Source organism: Gobius niger (assembly GCF_951799975.1).
Source record: "Gobius niger genome assembly, chromosome: 7".
In the NCBI taxonomy this organism is placed as follows: domain Eukaryota; kingdom Metazoa; phylum Chordata; class Actinopteri; order Gobiiformes; family Gobiidae; genus Gobius; species Gobius niger.
In genome coordinates this window covers 20,778,270-20,800,375 of record NC_136858.1, presented here as the reverse complement: position 1 = coordinate 20,800,375, position 22,106 = coordinate 20,778,270, and the positions used below count along the sequence as shown (strand labels likewise).

At 45.0% G+C, this 22,106-nt stretch overlaps 2 protein-coding genes across 2 annotated transcripts; one reads left to right on the top strand and one right to left on the bottom strand.

Moving 5' to 3' along the window:
• The first annotated feature begins 111 nt into the window (after positions 1-111).
• LOC306965617 (deubiquitinase DESI2) lies at positions 112-10,054 on the top strand. The gene is made up of 5 exons (XM_079560135.1): positions 112-717; positions 3,617-3,689; positions 3,802-3,895; positions 4,645-4,786; positions 8,566-10,054. Exons 1-5 carry the CDS (start codon positions 679-681, stop codon positions 8,839-8,841), a joined length of 624 nt encoding a protein of 207 aa, XP_079416261.1. The 5' UTR covers positions 112-678; the 3' UTR covers positions 8,842-10,054.
• A 9-nt stretch (positions 10,055-10,063) lies between these two features.
• On the bottom strand, positions 10,064-21,071 carry LOC306965616 (cytochrome P450 3A40-like). Its single transcript, XM_079560134.1, has 13 exons — positions 20,942-21,071; positions 13,601-13,694; positions 13,472-13,524; positions 12,868-12,967; positions 12,637-12,750; positions 12,408-12,493; positions 12,187-12,329; positions 11,992-12,116; positions 11,813-11,891; positions 11,397-11,557; positions 11,096-11,322; positions 10,858-11,014; positions 10,064-10,772 (listed from the first exon to the last, which is right to left on the bottom strand). The coding sequence occupies exons 1-13, from the start codon at positions 21,010-21,012 to the stop codon at positions 10,698-10,700; spliced, it is 1,485 nt and encodes a 494-aa protein (XP_079416260.1). The 5' UTR covers positions 21,013-21,071; the 3' UTR covers positions 10,064-10,697.
• Between the last annotated feature and the right edge of the window lie 1,035 nt (positions 21,072-22,106).

The window sequence follows — 22,106 nt, the reverse complement described above, 5'->3', positions numbered from 1 at the left end:
GTGTAATTAAACTTAAATGTGTCATATTTGGTATGTATTTTATTGTGGATTATTTTCATAGACATAAACATTGTATGCCTTTGCTTGGAGGGGAAAACCATAGGAACTACATTACCCACAATGCACCGGCCAGGCTGATCAATGGAATCTAGAGATGTCGTACCGCTCTGGGTTTGTAGCTTGTGGTCGTACTATTCTTCAGTGGAGTCATCGCATCCTGCTCAAGCCATAGCCATAGCTAGCTTCAAAGGGGCTTTAGCAGCTGCATTTTCCGAAGAGGTCCGCCTTTTACACCACTAATAGACTTCTGTTCGCTGTGAAATATGTTTGGAAAATCCAGAAAAAAACAGTTCTCGATTGAAAAACGTCGTTTGACTTTGACCTGCAGCTGCAGCTGAACGGGTTAAGCGGTGCCTTGGCCCATCTGTTTCGGTGAAGATTTTGACAAAGCCAGTCTGATGTTGTTGTTAGATCGCCCTCTCGACGTCCGCGGATTTCTGGCGTTTTCACCCCGTGCGATGAAAGTGAATTGTCGAGCTGCTCAACTGAGGTGAAAGTGTCGGGAATAAAGTGAGGGGGAACGGGGTTAATATTTTTTTTGGCAGGGCGAGAGTTTGGATCGGGCACCGAGACAGGATTCTGGAGGCGTAGGGGAAGATCTGGAGTCCGATCCCAGTGATGGCAAACGAGCCGATAATACTCAACGTCTATGACATGGTAAGAAGTAGCCCACATTGGTAGTAGTAAAAGAAAAGGTGTTGTTTGCATTTACTTAGGCTTGTCCTTGCGCCCAATGATAGTCATAATCAAAGCGCACACTGTTCTGTTATTCCTATGCAATATGGTTGTTATTACATCCCAAATACTGTTTTATATATTACTTGAACAGTTTGCAAAGTCCTGCATATAGTACTTGATATAAGGCAATAAAACAAGGAGCATCACATCAGGGGCATATTCTATTGTAAATATGAGAAGGCCTGTCCTACAGTAAGAGTTGTCCCCTTGTCACACTCTCAGAGGGCAAAAGTCCATCTGTATTGAATGTTCTGTCCTTTAAAAAAAAAGAGAAAAAAAAGTGTATCATGTATTTTCAAAAGATCAATAATGCACAGCCCCCTGACACTACCAGCCATATGGATTTTCTTATACCTGCCTTTACCCATATCATGAGGACTGAATAATCTAGGCTTTTTTTTTTTTATTCTGTAAACTGCAGCCAAAACAGGACTACCTGAGTGACACCTTTATCGTGCCAGCTGTCTATCGAGCAGCTGGTCAGATACCATCTCCTGCTGCAGGGAGGATGGGTCTGTTTTCTACTGTAGCTGGGGTCATCCTTTAGTCAGTGTGTGGTCACCAGTGCAGTGTTGTCATCAGGGGAGTCATTGTTCTTCATGACAGATGAATCACTGAATACAGACAAGGTGAACACTAGTGTTAATGACTCCAACCAGGCTATTTACATTTTTATCTTTGATTTTTTGCTGAATTGCTGTGGTTTTGGAGTAACATTTGTGTTGAATATTTGATAGAATACACTTGTTTTAAGTTAGTATACAAATTGTCCATATTCTTTTTATTTAAAACAATGGTTATCGTTGACTTCCTCCTCATCCGCATTTTTCAATGTGGTCTTGCGCTCCATCTTCCTCTGTGCCTTTGTCTCCTCCCTCCTTCTTTCACTTCCTTTCTGTGTTCACTTTACTCGCTCTCTATTCTCCAAGCAGACTGCAGGGCTTTCTCCTGTCCCACTTTGACTCTTATGAATTGCTGCAGTTGTAGTGTGACCCAGTAATAGAAATAGTAGCACTAGTACTATTACAGGCAAGCTCATAAGCTCAACACAGTACACTTTAATTTGCTGTGTGATGGGGTTGTTTTGGGTGTCTGCAGTTTTAATACATTTGTATAATATATATATATATATATATTTGGACAAGTGAATATAAATGTTGTCATCTCACCTCAGAGGGTGAGTAATTGTACCAGAAGGGAGGAGAGCCGTTGTGTGGAGCACCTGCTTGCAAAGTGGGGTGAATTATATGATTAAAAGAAATGTCCCTTTACAAAGTCATAATATTGTATTTCGGTATGCCTATTTGGTATACAAAGAGAAAGTGAATCTTGTGAAAAGTGAAAATTGTTCATTACTCACAAAGAGTGCACTTAAAGAGAAATATACTTGATGCATGTAAGTTGTTTCGTCAAGACTGCAACCAAAGATCATTAAGCTTTAGCAGAAATGTTGAGCAGTTTGTAGCCCCCTTATCTAGACTTTGTAAAGAAGAGAAATGTTCCTGCTAGGGCTGGGCAATTATGGTAATCCAAATTTGAATAATCGTCCTTGGGCTTTATAATCGACAGGTTTACAGTCATTTCTTCGGCAGTTTGGATGAGACAATGGAGGAAAGCATTTGTTATTGTTTGAGCTGAGGTTTGTGTAAAAGATATGTCTTAAGTTCATACATCAGCTACATGTATTCAATATGAGGAAAAATCATATTTTTTTTTTATCATTCACACTCCATTAAAGAGTGAGCCAATATACGGACCGACTGGCTCTTTGTGTTTGCGGATCACTCATGTTAAATGACTCTCCCTTGTATCTGGAGATGTCCCTTGGTTTCTCTCGGAGTTTTCCTGTTGGCTACTTCTAAGTGGATTTCCTGTCCAGCTCTGAGTGCTTTAGCGTGGCTCTAATGAAACAGCATTATGTGCACTCCACCTGTCTGTCCACCAGCTTAGTGTGTGTCCTCCCACATGTATGGTAAATATAATGAGACATCAGATTATACAGCAATTTAATATAAAGAAAACTTGGAGTAAAGCATTTACCATGGTTACTTGTACTGCAACACATATTAACCTGATTTCATATCTGCATTGATCTTGCAAAGCAGTTTCCTTCCCTTGTGGCTTTAGTTATTTTCCCTCATTATAGCTCGCTCCAGTTTTCATGGTACAGCAAAGTCAGAGGCAGTAATATGGCCATAGCTGTGTTTGTCTGTTGATTCTCAAGCTCACAGTCTTCCCCCCTCCTCTTCTGTGGCTTGGAGGAACGTTTTAACAAGCTTTGAAGTAATGCGGGCTGAGATAAGAGTCTTACTTCACCTCTGAGTGGGAGGAACCAAGAGCCTTGCCACAGTTGCGATATGCTCTATTTACAGTGATTGGTTGCACTTTTCTTTATGGAGCAGTAAAAACATAGCGATAGTTTGATAATAATGTGACCGTACGTGATTACAAAGGATAATGTTTCAATATAGTTACAAAGCAAAAACTGGTCATTAACAATCTTTCATTCAGTCATTTTTCTTTTTGCCTAGAAACAGTCTAGCTTCTTGGCCTTCAGTATAATAATTACAGCTAACCAAGCAAGTTAGAATTGTGGTTTAAAAGATGGAAGGTAACACCAGGGACATGTGGCGCAGTGATCAATAATTGATTGGTTGAGTTTTTCTGGAGCCTTCTTGCCTGTTTGTGTAAGTGATCCTGAGTAAAGTTACAGGTTCCTTTTCTGGAATGTTTGATTATGAGAACTAAAGCACTCATCAAATCACTCATTTTTAGTTGAAAGACATTTTTAATTACTGGTCCGCATTTCCTCTTTCAGTACTGGATCAATGAGTTCACCAGCACTCTGGGCATCGGGGTCTTTCACTCAGGGATTGAGATCTACGGAAGAGGTATGTTTTTTCTGAACATTTGCAACACATAAGCGCATTAGCTGTGCAGTATTTTGTGTCTAAGTGTCTATGTGTGTGTAATCAAAAATATTTCTTCACTGAACGTTCACAGAGTTTGCTTACGGCGGACACCCGTACCCATTCTCAGGAATCTTTGAGATCACACCAGGGGATGCGACTGAGCTCGGTGAAACGTTCAAATTCAAGTGAGTTTTGCGTCCATTGTCGCGAATGTGAAGTTTTAATGCTGGAGGTGTTACAATATGGAAAGTTCTAAACCTATTTTGTGTAGGGATGCCAACAACAGCTAGTTTTATCTCTCTACAAATATGAAAACTATGCGGAGGAACATGATTTCGTTTCACAGTTAATTCTTGATGGCAGTTTGAGAGAGAATGCATGAAATATAGAACAGAAAAAAGAGTCTATCCCCGGTCGTTTTTGCAGAGGACATTATTGTATCAGTTGTTGCATTAGATCAGTTCTAACCATTAAAATCGCAAATTCAATTTGACTGCATTGCAAATAAATTGTGCTGCCCTATTCCTCTGTGTCAACTTCAGATCAGTTCTTTTTGCCTCAGCTCTGAGACCGTATTGATTTTTTATTTATTTTTTACCAGTATATCTGGCTACATGTCAAGTCCGTATAATTCAATATGTTTGAGGATTCCCACGTTCTTCTGAGTGGAGCGTGAGCACAGAAGTGTGTTACTTCTGCTCTAGTTGATTTGCCCTGTGGTTTTAAACAGACTCTCCCTGAAAATATTCACACACCCAAAAAAAAAAAAACCCACAAGAGTTCCTATGTCGTAACCGTCTTAAAAGTGTGCTGAGTTAGCCTTAGACAAAAACAATCTTAAAACTGCGAAAGAAATTCAAACATGAAAGAGAAAATGTTAAGCTTCTGTAATTTTTGCTTGTCTTTGCTGTACACCTTCCACTTGTGTGTCCAGAGAAGCCATAGTCCTGGGCAGCACAGACTTCGCAGAGGAAGATGTGGAGCGGATCGTGGAGGAGATGGGAAAGGAGTACAAGGGCAATGCCTACCACCTCATGCACAAAAACTGCAACCACTTCTCCTCAGCACTTTCTGAGGTACGCAAAACACTTGCATGGAGCTTGAATACAGTGTTCGTTTTAAGGAAATAAAGTAGTCGTCGGTATTTTCTGGATACATATTTTAGTTTAAAGGAATAGGCCACCATTTTTACATACTGAGATATGCTCTTACCTCACTTTAGCCGAGTTAATATATCCCCGTCTTTGTCCGCGCGCTCTGTCACGCAAACGGAGCACATACGCAGCCTCTCCCACATGTCACATAGCTCCAAAAAAGCTCACGATAGAAGCTACCAAGCTCTTCCACGTGTTCCCTATTTAAATAAAGTTACGTGAAGTGTTTTCATGCTCCTCATCACGTAATGGCTTTGGTTGGTATATAGCTAAAAAAATAAAGTATATTGTGTATACTATATTGTGAGGCGTAATGATACGAGGAGTAAAACGTCCGCGCAGTAACTCCTAAAGGTTATTGACGGAAGTGAGCGGGGGAAGTCTTTAGGAGTTACTGCGCGGACGTTTTGCTCCTCGTATCATTACGCCTCACAATATAGTCCCCCTTTTTATTTGCTTATAAAATCGACATGCTACATTTCTGTGTAAATATACTTCGCATGAAAACACTTCACGTAACTTTATTTAAATAGGGAACACGTGGAAGAGCTTGGTAGCTTCTATCGTGAGCTTTTTTGGAGCTATGTGACATGTGGGAGAGGCTGCGTATGTGCTCCGTTTGCGTGACAGAGCGCACGGACAAAGACCAGACGGGGATATATTAACTCGGCTAAAGTGAGGTAAGAGCATATCTCAGTATGTAAAAACGGTGGCCTATTCCTTTAACAGTAATACTAAGTAACTTGTTTACCTTTAGAAATCCTTTCGTTGTCCCTCTGGGGGTAATACAAGTGTTAATGGGATGATTGGAGGGTCTTTCATCTCCCCCCGGTGTCTCTGGCCAGAAAACCACAATTGCAACTTGACTGCCACCGGACCGGAGCCACCAATACACACTAATGGAATCACAAAGAAGAAGCTAACAGGCTAACGGGCTAGCACCACTTTAAACAGTATTTACAGCCAAGAGTTTGAGTGAAAAAAACCCATTTCCATTGTGTAATTGAATGTACAATATCCCTCTCTCTCTTCGCCTTTTCTGTCAGCGTAGCATTTACTCTGTCAGACAATTAATAAGTTAAAAAATCGTAACTTGCTATGACACCTGCAGTTGCGCTTATGGCCTCTAGGGGCAAGAGTTGATCTCCATTGTGAGATCAATAAAAGGATTATCTTACTTAGTACTGCTTTAAAGGATGCAAGTTAGATGCAAGTTGGCCATTTTGTACTCACTACTGCCACCTCAGGTCATACATGTAGCTCGTGCATGTCGGCAATTCGGACCTAAGTAACAACCTTTTTAGGGGGCTCATTCTACACATTCGGACATGGCTGGAACATGTAGGAGGAGGAAAATACTTAATATTAACATTTTTAAACTCTGTATAGTCTGTTTAGTCACACTGCAAAAATGTTTAAGGCATAAAGCCAAAACAAAGCATAATATAGGGCCTTGGTATCATCCAAGCGAACAAATGGTAGATTGATTTTTGCACTTGACATCTCAGTTATCCAGTGATTCATCGGTGAAGAACATTTTCCACCAGGTGCAAATACGCAAGATGGCTCCACCTCTGTTGTATGTGTTGCATCATGTCTCTTCTTCCACTTCTTTATAGACACCGTGTGCCATCTTGTGTGCTATCCCAGCATTAGCCAGACCATTTGTTTGTTTTGCATGAAAAAGCAAAAAAACCCGAGCCAAGCAAGTGCATGGTAAGCCCTTTGTGGTTCAAAGAAAGTGGCTGCCTCCTGGATCTGAAAAACCCCTGGTCTGTCAGCGGCCTAATTAAAATGCACATCTTGTTTTGGGGAAGCCACCTTCCCATAATTCGATAATTACACTGTCAAAGCTCTGTGGAAATTATTGGTCACATTTAGGAAACGTAGATGCCTGGGCCTGCAAATACACACACAATGGCTCTGGATTTGGTTATTGTTTGTGAATGCCAGTGAAGTAAAACACGGCATTATGAATGTGGAGGAATGTTCACTGTCTCCGTGAGAATTAGCCTTCATAACCTTTTTTATGCTGGTATTTATACCCCACCGCTACATTATTATCCCAAAACGTTTCTATTTTTTCCTTTCTTGGGTGAGGGTATTAACCTCTAAACCTCCACAAGAAACTGAATAGATTTTCTCCAGTTTAGCTTTACCCAAATCTAAAAGCTTCTTGGAAAAAAGTGTCAAAATAGCAACAAAACTAAGACGGAAATGAGGATAAAAACGCAACCAAAGCGTGACAAAAAACGCGATGAAAGAGCCATAGCAGAAAAAGTAATGAAAAAAGTTACAAAAATGTGAAAAAAACGCAACAAAAAAGTTCGATTTAGATAAGTTTTGTAGGTCTTCTTTTTTTCTTTTTAGGGCATTACAATGGCCTTTAGGCGGTAACCTTTTAAGTAAAGCTGATACAAAGATCAGAGAAAAAATGCACTTGGTGAAGGTGGGGGTTAACACTGAAAACAACCTAGAAACTATGCACAATGTTACATTAAAAAAGAAATGAATTGATCAACATTGCAATAATCTTGTTTTTGGCTTCAATAAATACAGCGGCACAGTTGACATTGCCGCAATGAAAATACTAGTTAATTACAGTAAGTACTGAGTAACTGTGCGCCAGTCTAAACGTTAATAAAATAATTCAAAAATATACCCATCCATAAAATGTTTAATAACAAAAGGAGGTTCTTAGGGTTAAGATGTGATACAAGTGCATGTATTAGTTTAAATTAATCAAACTTTTATTCATTTCCATCTCATAAATTTGTCACTTCAGAATTTACCCAAAGAGGAAAGTTTCCCTCAAGTAAGGGTAATAGTACAGTACTTTAAAATAAAGTTACTCTCGTAAAAGTAAAAATGGCTGTGATAAATCTACTCCAAGAAGTACAGTTAGTGCAACTACTCGCTTCTGTGTGACCTTTTCTGAAGTTTAGGCCCCTCGTCTTGAATTGGCGAATTGAGCGTCCGAATTGGGCTGTCAGTTAGGAAGGAGTTAGGAAAAGGAGCTTCAATGTTGACTATCTTAGCTACTTTAGCATTGGGACCTCTGGTGCTAACTAACCCGTGATTAGGAGCTGTGTGCCATCCCATAAGCCACAGTGCCGCCAGAACCCCCGACTCCCCTCGGCCCCACCCTCGAGTGATTCATGCTGACAGGTGCACATTTAATGATAAAGAATAATGGAGAAAAAAAATAAGATTCTGCACAAGCCAAACTTTATAAAAGTGACTAAATACATGTTGTCGTCACCACAGCTCAGTCACATGTCACTGCGTCAAAGAGCAGCCTCAGTGGCTTAAATAAAGGCAGTTTGTGCTTTTGCTTTCATTTAGTAGAAACTTAAGCCACATGTCTAATTTGCATACTGTAGCTTTATGAAACAGCTGTTGTTTTTTCGCCTTAAATGTCTTTGGACACTATGTTGTTGTTGGACACAATACAGTAGGTGGCAGCATGCGCTTTTGTTTGGCCTGCACTCCACCAATAACTTTAAAGAAAAAGAAAAACAGCTGTTGGTGATGTCACTTCCTCTTCCCCTGGGTAGGGATGGTCGAATTGGGAAAATAGCTCTGAAGTTCTAGTTCACCATCTGCATAAAGGTCTAATAGTTGTGTTAGTACTTAGAGGCTACAATTTGATGGTTTCAGACGCAGCCTTAGTCTCATCTAAATGTTCTTTCCTCTCCCAGATCCTGTGTGGTAGGGAGATCCCTCGCTGGGTAAATCGCTTGGCCTACTTCAGCTCCTGCGTGCCATTTCTCCAGAGCTGCCTGCCCAAAGAGTGGCTGACCCCGGCGGCCCTACAGTCCAGCGTGAGCCAGGAGCTGCACGGGGCGGGACACCTAGAGGAAGGAGAGGACGCCGCTGCCACTGCCTCCCTGGCCTCCATGTCGCCCTGCACACCCACCTGCCCCAGCCCCTCATGTCTGCCCCCACACCCACGGCACCACCAGCCGCGACGGTAGGAGCCATGGGCGCACTGACTGTTGGCTGTCAGGTAATAGGACGGTCAAACGCATCAATCAACGGCTGCAATTCTCTCTGATGTCAATGCTGTCTTTAAGCAATCCGCCTGCTCTGGGAATCTCAGCTCAAAATAGCAGTGAAAACTCCGCTGTTAATCAATGCTGGATATTTATTACTCCTCAGTGACAGTATCTCATGCTTTCAGTTTGGAAGGAAGTTGCTCATGCTGGTGCAAATGTCTCTACATTTCATTAAAGGCGAGAATGCAAGACGGTGTAGGTCAAGAGGGTTGGTACATTTCCTGAAATCTTATGATGTCTTGTGAATTGATAGTGAGAACAGCTGTTACTTTCTTTTACTTTTGTGTTGTGAAAACTATATTTAAACCTATATTAGTAAAAAGAAAAAACATTGTTTATTAATTTTTGCAAGTTTAGTAATAAAAATATGAATACTTTATTTATTTACTTCATGAACCTCGAAAAGCCTTATATTTAGAGAGCTGTTCTCAAGACTTCACATTATACATGGTTTCATGCCTACAATCAATATAAAACGAACAGACGGTCCCTAACAGATGAATGGCAGCTCAGCCCCAGCTCACTGAAAGTCAAAATGTGGAAACAAATCGTTTTCTTCATTGCCTCAAATTGTATTCTAATCCCCTATGTTGTTGATTATTATTTCCCCCCACAAACCAAGTATGTCTGCAAAATGTTAATTTGTTCAAAAAGATATTAATCAGTCGTTTATATAATTCGGTGTCTTTTTATGATGCTGCCTTTTCAAACTCTTGGGCTCCATGTGTCCCAGAGAAAAGCCATGCAGGGGATTTTACAACAGCTGGACTGAGGAGTGTTTTGTACTCCCATGTGGTATTTTTAAGATCTAAGGCCTTTTTGTGGGATTTAACTCAGGATGTAAAAAGGCTTTGTAATATAAACCTGACCAACTTTTTATCCTGTTTCTTAATTTTTGTTATTTTTTTGTAATGCAATAGTCACTCTTTAAAGTCCAGTTTTATACTGTGCTCTTTGATAAAGATTGCATTTTGTTTGTGGCTATGTGTATGCAAATCTGTTTTTTGTGTGTGTATGCTGTGTGAGTATACCAGCAACTGCCAAGTTGGACAACTTTTCCCAACACACACAATATTTTCATTAGACATTTCTCATTTGACTCTCAATACTTATTTCAACATGTTTGATTTTAAGTTGATGTATGTATATGGAAACAGCACTGTATGTTGTACAGTATTATACAGTATTTGTGAGAAATCACTGACTGACCAACCATGAAGTGTTGATGATGGCACCCCCTACTGGCCATGTCGTTCTTGACGAACACAAGCGTGCTGAAATACCTTGCAGTTTTTACCGAGCATCACTTACGCTTTCTAACTTTGCATTTCATTTTCCCAGTTCCTGTTTTATTACTTTTACAAGCCAAAGATATCCTTATTTGTTTCCATTTGTTACATTTGTATGTGTTAAACAAAACAAACTTTTTGGTTTGTGTCTTTGCTCACGTTGTGATCTTTTGCACACTTTTTCTGAGTTATATGAACAGAGGTTATCGTAGTTCAAATGACTTCACCAAGCCTTCACTGGAGCTGCCCAGATTTCTACCCAGTTGTACTATTAAAAAAATTACCATTGTAAATGGAGTGTTAGTTCTTTAATATTTTTGAGCACTTGACTGGCCAGCCAAGACTCTGCCTTCTTTCACATTACTTTATTACACATTGTTTATAGTAAAATATAATAAAATAAAACATCTTGTGATGAAGACAGTGTGGAGTTTAGGCAACCTACAAGTATTTCAGCAGAAATAAATGATGACTGTAGGACCTTCACTAAAGGTTTCTTGGTACAATTTTGAGTTTGATGGGCTTCAGTGGTTGTCCCCTCCAATCAAACGTCAGAGGAATCTGAATAAACAGGAAACTAGTTATGAAATCAGATCTTCACCTGAGTAGACTTTGACCCCATAAATTATGGTCCAAAGAACCTCACCACAGTTTCTTTGCATGTTTCCAAAGTGTATCTCTGCAGGAGGCGAACCACAACCGTCTTCATGACCAGGACGGCATAGCGCAGTCCAATGCAGTTGCGAGGGCCTTGGCCAAAAGGCATGTATACATAAGGGTTGATCTCTGCGTCTTTACTAAATCTGCACACGCACATACAGTATAAGTATAACATTAGTATTAAACTTACTATGAACAAAACAAAATAACTGAATCAACAATACCGCTCAGGTTTGAACTGTTCGGGCTGGTCCCAGTAACGTGGATCCTTGTGCAGAAGGTACACTGGGATCCCAACCAGAGTTCCTTCTGGGACAGTGATGCCATGGAGCTGCACTGTCTTCTTACACATTCTCTCAAGACGAGGGGCAGTTGGGGTCAAACGCTGGGACTCATCAATGACCTGGTTCAAATACTGTAGATTCGATATATCCTCATAGGAGATTGGAGCCTAAAGCAAAGAGGCTGGATTAAAATCAAACCCATACGTAAAATAATAAGATGTCAACCTGCTGTAGAACCAACATTGTGAGGTAAACTGGCGTCTATCTCATCATGCAACTTCTGCAACACTTCAGGGTTTGTTGCCAGATTGTGAAACATGTTTGCGAGAGTTGCACTGGTCGTCTCATAGCCCCCAAAGATGAAAATAAAGGCCTGAGAAAGGATCTCGTGCTCAGTAACACCTACAAATAAGTAAATAATATGATAAATGAATTCATTCATTGGATGAAATATGTCAGACATTCGTAGGAAAAAAAAAAAAGAATCTGAAATGCGTCATCGTTATATAGTGCCACAAGAAACATGGTCAGCCGTGGCAAATTTGGGATTTTTAAGTCTATCAAAACTATTTATCAATTAACATTTGTCACGAATGCCACAGCCCACTTCTGGGTCCTGATCCATAAGTTGAGAACCACTGTTTTGAATAACCATACCTTTACTTGGTTGTTCTTGCTCATCTTTTATGTCAGGAATCTCACTCTGAATCAACACTTGTAAGAAGTCTCCTCGGGTCTGCATGAACATAAATTAATCACATTGTAAAATTATATTTTTTCCTCAAGATTAGATCGCACAATGAAAAAAAATCTACAATATGTGATGAAAAACTTACAGTTTTATCTGAATTATGTTGATCTTTGAACTTCTTTATGATATCATAAAAGAAGGCCATACTGGCTTTGGGAAAAATGGACAAACCCAAGGCGTTCATTATCCGACTGCCACCGGGAAACATCACTGTGGACAGAGAGGCCGTGGTTACACACGGCTGAAAGCACAATGTACATGCATTATTTGTCACCCATACATAATATCAGGAGGGGCCAAAGTTTGAAATTCATTATATTCTTCAAGTGAGTGATGAGATGCCCATCTGGAGTGTTTATGGCATCAGTATCAACACTGAAGGATGCACTCGCCACAACATCTAGACTGTAAGGGGCCACAAACCTGGAGCAAAAGAACATGTAATAAAACCTGATACACAGATAAATTCTGTATGGTGTGATAGTCATAAATGCACCTTACGCTTTAATATCAATCGGTTCCTCCAGGTTTTTTTTCTCCAGTGTCTCAATCAGTCGGTCTGCATAGCAACTGACGATGGAAAACACCTGTAACAAGCCATCAGAAATAACAATGCGCCCAGGTAAGTCACACATAAACGCAACAGGTAATAACATATATTTGGGGACATGACGTAAAAAAAACATGCACCAGTGAAATTTGTAAAATTGTGTTATTTCAATAGAAACACCTGTTTTAGCCTTCCACTTGTGAAGCATGGTGACAGTGTGTTGCGGATTCTCTTCCATCTTTCATCTTTTACTGTAGTAATTGCATCATCCATTTCACCTGCCAGACTATTTTCCTGAGAAATTAGAGGCGAATTCATTCTCTTTTATTTAGTCTATATATTAACAGCATTGTATTTGTTGTTGGCAACTTCTGTACTGTATTGTGGTAATTATTTTATGTGTCGACTCACCCTGCGGTTGGTAAACACAGAGTAGCATTCCTTCACCATCACTGTCTTAATCATTTCAGGATCTGCCACCATTATCACTGGCTGACGGCCGTCGTACAGCCTAACAAACAGCATTTTAGAGGAATGGGCATACTATGGTGTTTATGTGCACATTTGATACAATGTTTCCTAGTCAACATAGTCAATTTACCCAGCTTTCTTTAGCTTAACCATTTTTGTGATGTTTATAGTTTCTCTTCCTTATTGGACACTGACAGGAAGTGACATAGATCGAGGCAAACTATTGTAAACAGTTAAACAGTTGGGAAATGAGTGAATCCATCTGCAATGGAACTTTATATGCCATTAGCTTAAAATGTTCTTCCCAACATTTCTTCATTAAATTGATTCTACACTGAAATTAAAATATTATTACAGCTTACAACATGTTATCCATCTAAATAAGTCATATTTTCAAAAGTTTTAAAACCTGTAACTTTAAGCTTTACACCAGTTTAAATGTAATGAGTTTTATCTTGTAGAGTTTTGTCAACATCTATCCAGCACAAACTACCAAAGGCAACAACAATAATATAGTTATATCTTGTATATTAAAACTTCTTACCCCCAAAACTCTCCATACTTCTGATGACACGATCGGTCAAAAGGTAAGATGCCCTGGTGCCAAATGATACAAAATGTGTTTATACTTTTTAGGATCATGCTTTGAAATGTGTGAATGGGAGTGCCCTACCTTGCCGAAGTACAACATTGTTCCAAGAAAAGGCATGGGAGTTGGTCCTGGAATCCCTAGGTTTCTGAATAACCTGTATGGCCAAATCCCATACCTACAAGAATACATAGAAATACATGGAAGAATACATAGAAATACATGGTCATCATCTTAGGCTATAACATGTCATAGTGATACTGTCTTTAGGCCTAATAGATAACCTTTAATAGGTTGGGTTCACGTGACATCACACCATTGTAAACAGAGTAGGTGGGCAACTGAAAATTCCATGGTGGTAACTGTGAAACTGCAAATGTTTTATCTTACTTTTTGGTCAATATCTTTTGACGTTATTGGGAAAATCTACATGAAACAAAAACTGTCCCAAAGTTCATTGTCTTCTCTGTCAGTGCGTATAAACTCATGTCCAATTATTTTCTCTGAAAGGTGTACAAACATGGTGACAATATTCAAAAATGGGAGCATGATGTTGGCCAGTAAAGAGGACTTTCTGCTTTAAAAAATAATACTGTGGATTTGTGAAACCAATCTCAACCAAATTCTGATGAGATGCAATATTTGTCTATTTCCTTTTTGGAGATTTCTTACAACTGTCTTTACCTCAGATGTCATTATGTGATGACATCATCACATAATAGAAACCAATTGCATCAGAGGTCAGGTCACTTCTCTGGCACTATTATTGGGGACATGTCCACACCAGTCCTTAAGGAAGTGACGCCAATGTGGTGGGGACATGTCCACACGCAAATGGTAAATGGTAAATGGTCTCAACTTATATAGCGCTTTTCCACCTACATTAGGCACTCAAAGCGCTTTACAGCAAGGATCCACTCAGCCATTCATACTCTCATTCATACACCAATGTACGCAGACACTGGTTGGCATATGGCATTTTCCCAATTTCCAGTTCTGTGTCATGTATGCTTCAGCCCTTTAGGTGCTTCGCTGATGCATAATCTCGGGAGCTCTGCTTCCCGCCCTGAGAAGATCAATTGATCTGTCCGCTCCAATCACCTAAGGGGAACCACACACCCCGCACCCCTATAAAAGGGGCATTCTCCAAATGCTCGTCTCCCTTTTCTCTCAGCTCTAAAGCCTCGAGAAGATTCCTTTAAGCATTCTATTTTGGATTTTGGAGTCACCGCCGTAGATCTCCGCTCGAAGATGTCGACGCCCTCCGGTGTCGAGCGGATCTTGGCGGAAACCGAGCCGGGTCCGTCAGGGTCTAGCCACCCACCCCCGCCTCCTCCGAGGGGTTCGGGTAGTTTCCATGAGGAGGATGACCGCGCCGTCTTTGAGGACGAAGATGTCTCTTCCATCCTCGAAGATGACCTTCCACATGGCCGTTATCCCCTTGACCATGTCCCTCACCTCCTCGCCGCCGCCGCTGCTAGAATGGAGGTCCAGCTCCCTCCGCAGCCTGCAGCTCCAGTGGCGGACTACCTACAGGGACTAGTGGAGTCTCGTCCTAGGTCCCGGCCCATGGTGGCCCCGCAGATGGGTCCTCTCATGGATAAAGCCAGGCGTGAATGGGAAAGTCCCCTCAACGCTAAGCGTCCAGCAGCAGCATATGGCCCATACGCCGCGATGGAGAACTGGGGCGAGTTCTCTGGCGTCCCGGTCATTGAAGACGGCATAAGGATGTCCCTGTTGCCGTCTTCCTCCCCCTGGGCCGGTGGGAAGTCATCCTTTCCCTCTGAGCGGGATAAATTGACGATAACCATGTTAAACCGTTGCTATGCAAACGCGGCTCAAGTGGTCGCGCTCGCTAACAATATGACTCTCCTCGCCGCATCTCTGGACAAGATGGTGCGCGGGCGTGAGCAGCTCAGCCCGCAGGACATCGAGGAAGCCCAGGACACCTCTGCCACCTTCCTCCGTATGGCCCAGGCCCTGGCTATTGACGGCGGTAGATCCATGTGCGCTGCACAGGTAGCCTGCCGCCATTTGTGGCTATGCTTGTCCACCATCAAGGATGCGGACAAGCGTAGCCTCCTGAACCTGCCGCTCTCCACGTCCTCGCTCTTCGGGCCGGATATCCACGCTCTGGTGGAGCGGTTGGAGTCCGCCACCAAGGCCTCTGCCCAGCTGGGTCCGCATCTCCGCCCGCAGCGGGAAGCGCAACCTTCCTATCGCCGCCTGAACGACCACGGACGCAGGACCGGACCCTCCTCTCGCCGCTCTGCGACGTCCTCTGCTCGGCCGACCACTCAGCGCCCCCGCGGGCCCGAGCGTCAGCGTGGTGAGGATCCAAGACGCTTCTCCCGTGATCGTCCTGGCTCCAACTCCAGAGGGGGAAAGGGGGGGGCTAAATTCACCAATAAAGGCCGTATGGCCCGTTACATCTATAAAGAGCAAACTTCTTCCCCTCTCTCTTCCCCGCTCTACGCTGTTCGCCGTGTGTCTGTGCAGTCTGACTCGGGCGTGGTAGATCCGCCCCTGGTCTCCCCTGCACAAATGGCCTTGTCCCCGGGAACTCGGCCTGGCGCCGGAGTCTCCCGGATTGATGGTGCATTATCAGCACCGCTAGCTGACAAGGCTCGCGCTGCCGAGGATGGTGTAGCACCTTTTGACAGCGGCGCTTTTGATGTCACGCTTGTCAAAAGTTTCACTCCGCCCGCTTCCTCGCAGCGGAGTGAGTTGCAGCATAAGCGCAGCTACAGGGCTCTTCCCAAGTCAGCTTCCACGCGTAATAGGTCGGGAACTGCTGGGGATGATGCTCCGGTCTCGCGGCCCCCCAGCGCAGCTCCGCGGAGGCGGGTCAACTTTCCTTCTCGCGCTTATGCTTCTCCTTTGGAGCACAATGAACCCGTGCCTCGGGGAGACGCTCCCCGAAGGCGCGGGGCCTCAGCGCATCAGCGGTCTAGTAGGCCTATTTCATATTATCCCGTGGAGCGTCAGGCCTCGCTGAAGCAGCGGTGTAAAGCTTCACAGCAGCCGGTCTCGCACGCTCCCTCTCTGGGACACGCTCCAGGGGAGCGCGCGGCCTTGACTAAGCAGCGGTGTAAAGTTTCACAGCAGCCGGTTTCGCACGCTCCTTCTCTGGGACACGCCCCACGGGAGCGCGCGGCCTCCATTACGCAACAGCGAGCTTTGTGCTCTCTCTCTTCCCCTCACGGGAAGCGCGTTGCCCCTCGCCCCCCATCTCCGCCGCTCGGGGTCGCGGGGAAAAAGCGCAGGCACTCTCAGCTCTCCCAAAGCGCCGGAATCTCACCCTCCCGGGCCCAGCGGCCCTTTCAGGGAGGGCCCCCCACGTTGCTACCCACTGCAGGGAGCGGGGTCTGTGGGTGGGCCCGAGTCACAGCTCTCCCAAACGGGGCTCATTGTTCGCCCTCTGACGGAGTTTTATCAAGTTTGGAGGGAAGCAGGACTCCTCTCAGTGCCCTGGCTGGACAGGACGATTCGGAGGGGTTATGCTCTGCAGTTCTCACAAAAAACCCCACCCTTCTGCGGCATTTTCAGCACGAATTTGCGCAGCCCGAGAGATGCGGAAGCTCTCCTGGGGGAGGTGGATTCCCTGCTGCGCCGCGGTGCAGTAGTGGAAGTGGAGCTGTCCAGAGCGAGTATGGGGTTCTACTCCCCCTATTTCCTGGTTCCCAAGAGGACTGGCGGTGTGCGGCCCATCTTGGACCTGCGCGTCCTCAACGGCTGCATAGCGCAGAGGCCCTTCCGCATGCTCACTGTCCGACAGCTGTTGGGATGCATCAGGCCTGGGGACTGGATGACGTCCGTGGATTTAACGGACGCTTACTTCCATATTCCCATCGCCCCGGAGCACCGGAAGTTTCTCCGGTTTGCGATGCAGGGGAAATGCTACGAGTATTGCCGCCCCCCATTCGGCTACTCCCTGGCCCCGCGCACCTTCTCCAAATGTGTGGAAGCTGCGTTGGAGCCGCTCAGGCGTCAGGGTCTCAGGATCCTGACCTATATCGACGATTGGCTGCTTCTTGCCTCGTCCCTTCAGGAGGCCGAGGCTCACACAGCCATTGTGTTGAGACACATCTCCCGCCTTGGCTTTGTCGTCAACCGGGTCAAGAGTGTGTTGCGTCCGACACAGCAGCTGCTGTATCTGGGGTTACTCTTGGACTCCAGGCAGATGGTTGCCTCCCTCTCACCAGAAAGGCAGGCGGCGATCACGCAGCTGGGTCAGGCAGTGTTGGAGAGCCCACTGGTCCGACCCAACCAGGTGCGCTCCTTGATGGGCATGATGTCGTCCGCACTCCCGGTGGTACGCCTGGGACTCCTCCACATGAGAAGTCTTCAGCGGTGGTTCTCTCGACTCTCACTTCGCCCTGCGAGGTTCTCAAGACTGGTGCAGATAGCACCGTCCGCACGAGCCGACGTCGACTTTTGGCTAGCCCCAGATCGCCTCCGGGAGGGGGTCCGACTGGGCCAGGTCGATCACCACGTGGAGGTGTTCACGGACGCCTCCCTAACAGGCTGGGGCGGCGTGTTGGGCCGTCACTCTATAGGCGGTCTATGGTCCCAGCCTCTGAGACACATCAACCTCCTGGAGATGGAAGCGGTGCAGAAGGTCCTCTTGCACTTCGCCACCCAGTTGAGAGGCCAGCATGTTCTGGTGCGGACAGACAACACCACAGTGGTGGCCTATCTGAACAGACAGGGGGGGACCAGGTCCCCTGCTCTTCACAGGCTGGCAACAGAGGTTCTCTTGTGGGCACATGTCCATTTAGCCTCCCTGAGAGCTCGTCACATTCCGGGATTGCGCAATGTGGGAGCGGACAGATTGTCCAGAGGGGGCGCTCTGCGAGACGATTGGAGCCTGTCTCCAGAAGTGGCAGCAGAGATCTGGCGCCGGTTCGGCAGACCGGTGGCCGACCTTTTCGCCAGTGCAGAAAACGCACAGTGCCCACTCTGGTTCTCGCTCAGGTCAACAGACGAGCCCCCTCTCGGGGTGGACGCCATGGCTCACCGACCATGGCCACCCGGGCTTCTGTATGCGTTCCCGCCCCTCCGGCTCCTGCCACCCCTGCTCCACAGGGTAAGGTCGGAGAACGTTCTCATCCTGGTGGTGGCTCCGGACAGCCCTCATGCCAGGTGGTACCCGGACTTAGCCGAGATGGCACTGATGCACCCATGGCCCCTCCCGGACAGGCCCGATGCTCTGGTCCAAGCGGAGGGGGCCCTACACTCGCGCCCCGTGCTGGGTCGTCGTCTCATGGTTTGGAAGCGGAAAGGGGGAAGTTGCTAGGGCTAGGTCTTCCCTCTTCGGTCGTAGCTACAATCCAAGGGGCCCGGGCCTCATCCACAACTAATGCTTACAAGGTCCGGTGGCAGCTCTTTTCCGATTGGTGTTCGGAGAAGGGTTTGGATCCTACTACTTGCTCCATACAGGGTGTATTGGGGTTTCTCCAGGATCTCCTGGAGAGGGGCAGAGCTGCTGCGACTCTGGGTGTCTTTGCAGCAGCCATCACGACTGGCCATGTTGGATTTGGTGGCCTCACTGCTCGCAGTCATCCTTTAGTGAAGCGTTTTTTGAGGGGTGCCCGTAGGCTCAGACCACCAATGAGGCGGTCTGTTCCCTTATGGGACCTTCAGGTGGTTCTGGAAGGTCTGTCTGGGCCCCCATTTGAGCCCATCCACCAGACAGAGATTCATTGTCTTTCTTACAAGACAGCGATCCTCTTAGCCCTGGCGTCGGCCAAGAGGTCTGGGGATCTGTGTGCACTTTCAGTACAACCGTCCTGCATGTCCCTTCCAGCTGGTGACGGGCTCATGGAGTTGTGGCCAAATCCAGCCTTCCAACCTAAGGTCATCACTTCCGCCTTTAGGTCTAGGGTGATTAGGGTCCGACCCTTCTTTCCACCTCCACATGCCTCTGCGGAGGACGAGCGCCGCCATTGCTTGTGCCCAATCAGGGCTGTACGCTGTTACCTGGATCGGACAGCTGGGTTCAGGCGGTCTGACCAGCTGTTTGTCGGGTTTGGGACCAAAAACAAGGGTGCTCCATTGTCCCCACAACGTTTGGCCCATTGGGTCTGCCTCGCCATTCGCATGGCATACGAAGCACAGGGCCTTTCTCCGCCCACTGCTGTTAGGGCACATTCTACACGTGGAGTGGCTGCTTCTACAGCACTGCTTCGTGGGGCTTCGATTGAGGAGGTGTGCACAGCAGCCTCCTGGTCCTCTTCTTCGACATTTGTGCAGTCGTATTTGCTGGATGTCGCAGCTGGCTCAATTGCACATGCCGTGCTAGGTGGGGGGCGGACATAGCTCTTTTAGCTTTAACACTTTTAGTGGGGCGCGTTACGCCCGTGCTGGCGGTTGCGCCCCATCTTGTCAATCCAGTGGCGCTCTTGGGAGAGGCAGCCTGGCTGGTTGGGTTTCGGGGTGTGCCTAGTGCTCTTGGGAGAGGCAGCTTTGGCCACCCTCTGGTTTAGATTCATTCCCGATAGGCCAACTCGGCAGATTAGGCGCTCTTGGGAGAGGCAGCCTGACCGGGTTTGGGCCGCATGAGGAGTGCCTGGCTCTCTTGAGAGAGGCAGCCTTGTGCACCCCTCTATTGTGACAGGTTGGAGGCAAACCGCTGCTCTTAGTGGGGCGGTCTTGTCCGTTGTCCTGTGTTGTTATGTGGGTGAGGCGTCGTGGCGCCTTGTACGGCGCTTAGGGGCGCACCTCCCTTGGCCCGTGGGCTCCTGTTCCATTGACACGCAGGTGGCGGTCTTGGTTGCAGGGGTCGCCCACGGCCTCGCTCCAATCACGTGACTCCATGCCTGCTGGGAGTACATTGGTCTGCCAAGGCTTCGCGCTGGCTTTACGCATCAGCGAAGCACCTAAAGGGCTGAAGCATACATGACACAGAAACCACAGTTACCTATTGTAACTATAGTTCTGTGAATGTATGCGAAGCCCTTTAGCTTCGGGCCCAGCAGCCATGTCCTCTTGTCTTATCGCTGAGTTCAAGGGAGACGAGCATTTGGAGAATGCCCCTTTTATAGGGGTGCGGGGTGTGTGGTTCCCCTTAGGTGATTGGAGCGGACAGATCAATTGATCTTCTCAGGGCGGGAAGCAGAGCTCCCGAGATTATGCATCAGCGAAGCACCTAAAGGGCTTCGCATACATTCACAGAACTATAGTTACAATAGGTAACTGTGGTTTACCACTTGTAATAAACTGATGCAAACTATAAAATTAAAGTAGGCAATCATGTGTGAAAAACAAAAACAAAAACAACAGCAACAACAACAACAACAACAACAACAACAACAACAACAACTAATAAACAACGTGGGCCGCTAAAATCCAGTGTATTTAGCAGTATTAAAAACAACAATAACCAAAGTGCAACTTAGGCTACACGTAGCAAGTAACACTTACAGCATTAACAGAGTAAAAAGGAGAGCCAACAGGGTCCATGTGGAGGCTGAAAACCACAAAAAATCAAACATAATGCCTTCTCCAAAACTTCTCACAGAAGAAACGCTGAACGCAATCTAATCACCAACTGCGTCAAACGTCAAAGAGGAAAAGGTTTTGTTTTATCCTCACTGGAGGAGGCGGAGCTTTCTCCGTGGAGATAAGGAGAGTTCACCCACACATTAAAGTTTATATTCTTCCATGAATTTTGAGTCCAGCAAATAAAGGTTTGTTTATGTAACTTAAGGTGTAGATATAAACCTGTACAGACACCACCTCCTTCGAATTCCTTTAAAAATATATTATTATTATTATTATTATTATTATTATTATTATTATTATTATTATTATTATTTACAACGATGTGATTTACTGTGTGGTGTGTGGTATTGTAGCTAAAAGACAATTAATTTGAACATTTTAATAAGGTAAACCTTTGGTTAAAATAAATTAATCTCTTCCGCATTCTATCCGTTCTTGCTTGTCCATAAAACCCGGAAGTACGATCGCTGCACGACCTTGCCTTTTTACATGTGGTTGTAGGTTGTATTTCTCAATCACCCCTTTTAATCCTGTGACCAAGATCCAAGCGCAATAGCATTATAGGTAAGCAAACGCCCTTTATGTACGCTTTTGTTGTCGTTTCAAATAGATTGTGATTTTCTTGCTGCAAGGAGCTAATGCTAGTGCTACAACGCTCCCTCCTCCAAGCACAACAACAAACCTTCTGTCATTGTTTTAGAAAGTGTGCGCAATGATTTCATATTATCTAAATAAACGTAAAAACAAATGTTTTTCTAACTAGGCTGTGACAATTCAGACATGTAGCTGAGTGGTTATTTTCCCAAGACCATGTTTGTTTGCTAATTTTTCACTTTTTGTTCCTTTCTTCTCTATATTTGTTATTTATGAAATAATTAATTTTTATTTACTTTTACTTTCAGTGTCCTTTTATTGTGTTTACAAATCTGTGTAAAAGCTCTTCACCCATCCAGCAATGCAAAGAAGTGTTTGTTTTATTGTGGATGCAATGTTGGCAGAAAAATAACAAGACAAAATAACATATATTATTTCCATGCCCACAGCTATGTTACAAATTAAATAAGAAATCATTCAGAAGTAACAA

Bases quoted from the DNA above. Each gene is read 5' to 3' on its own strand.
- LOC306965617 (XM_079560135.1), top strand. From the start codon at position 679: ATGGCAAACGAGCCGATAATACTCAACGTCTATGACATG. The intron at 3,690-3,801 runs GTATGTTTTTTC...GAACGTTCACAG, and splicing joins GATTGAGATCTACGGAAGAG to AGTTTGCTTACGGCGGACAC. The intron at 3,896-4,644 runs GTGAGTTTTGCG...TTGTGTGTCCAG, and splicing joins GGTGAAACGTTCAAATTCAA to AGAAGCCATAGTCCTGGGCA.
- LOC306965616 (XM_079560134.1), bottom strand. From the start codon at position 21,012: ATGTTTGATTTTTTGTGGTTTTCAGCCTCCACATGGACCCTGTTGGCT. The intron at 12,494-12,636 runs GTGTTTCTATTG...GGCTTGTTACAG, and splicing joins CAAGTGGAAGGCTAAAACAG to GTGTTTTCCATCGTCAGTTG. The intron at 12,330-12,407 runs GTAAGGTGCATT...CTTTTGCTCCAG, and splicing joins GAACCGATTGATATTAAAGC to GTTTGTGGCCCCTTACAGTC.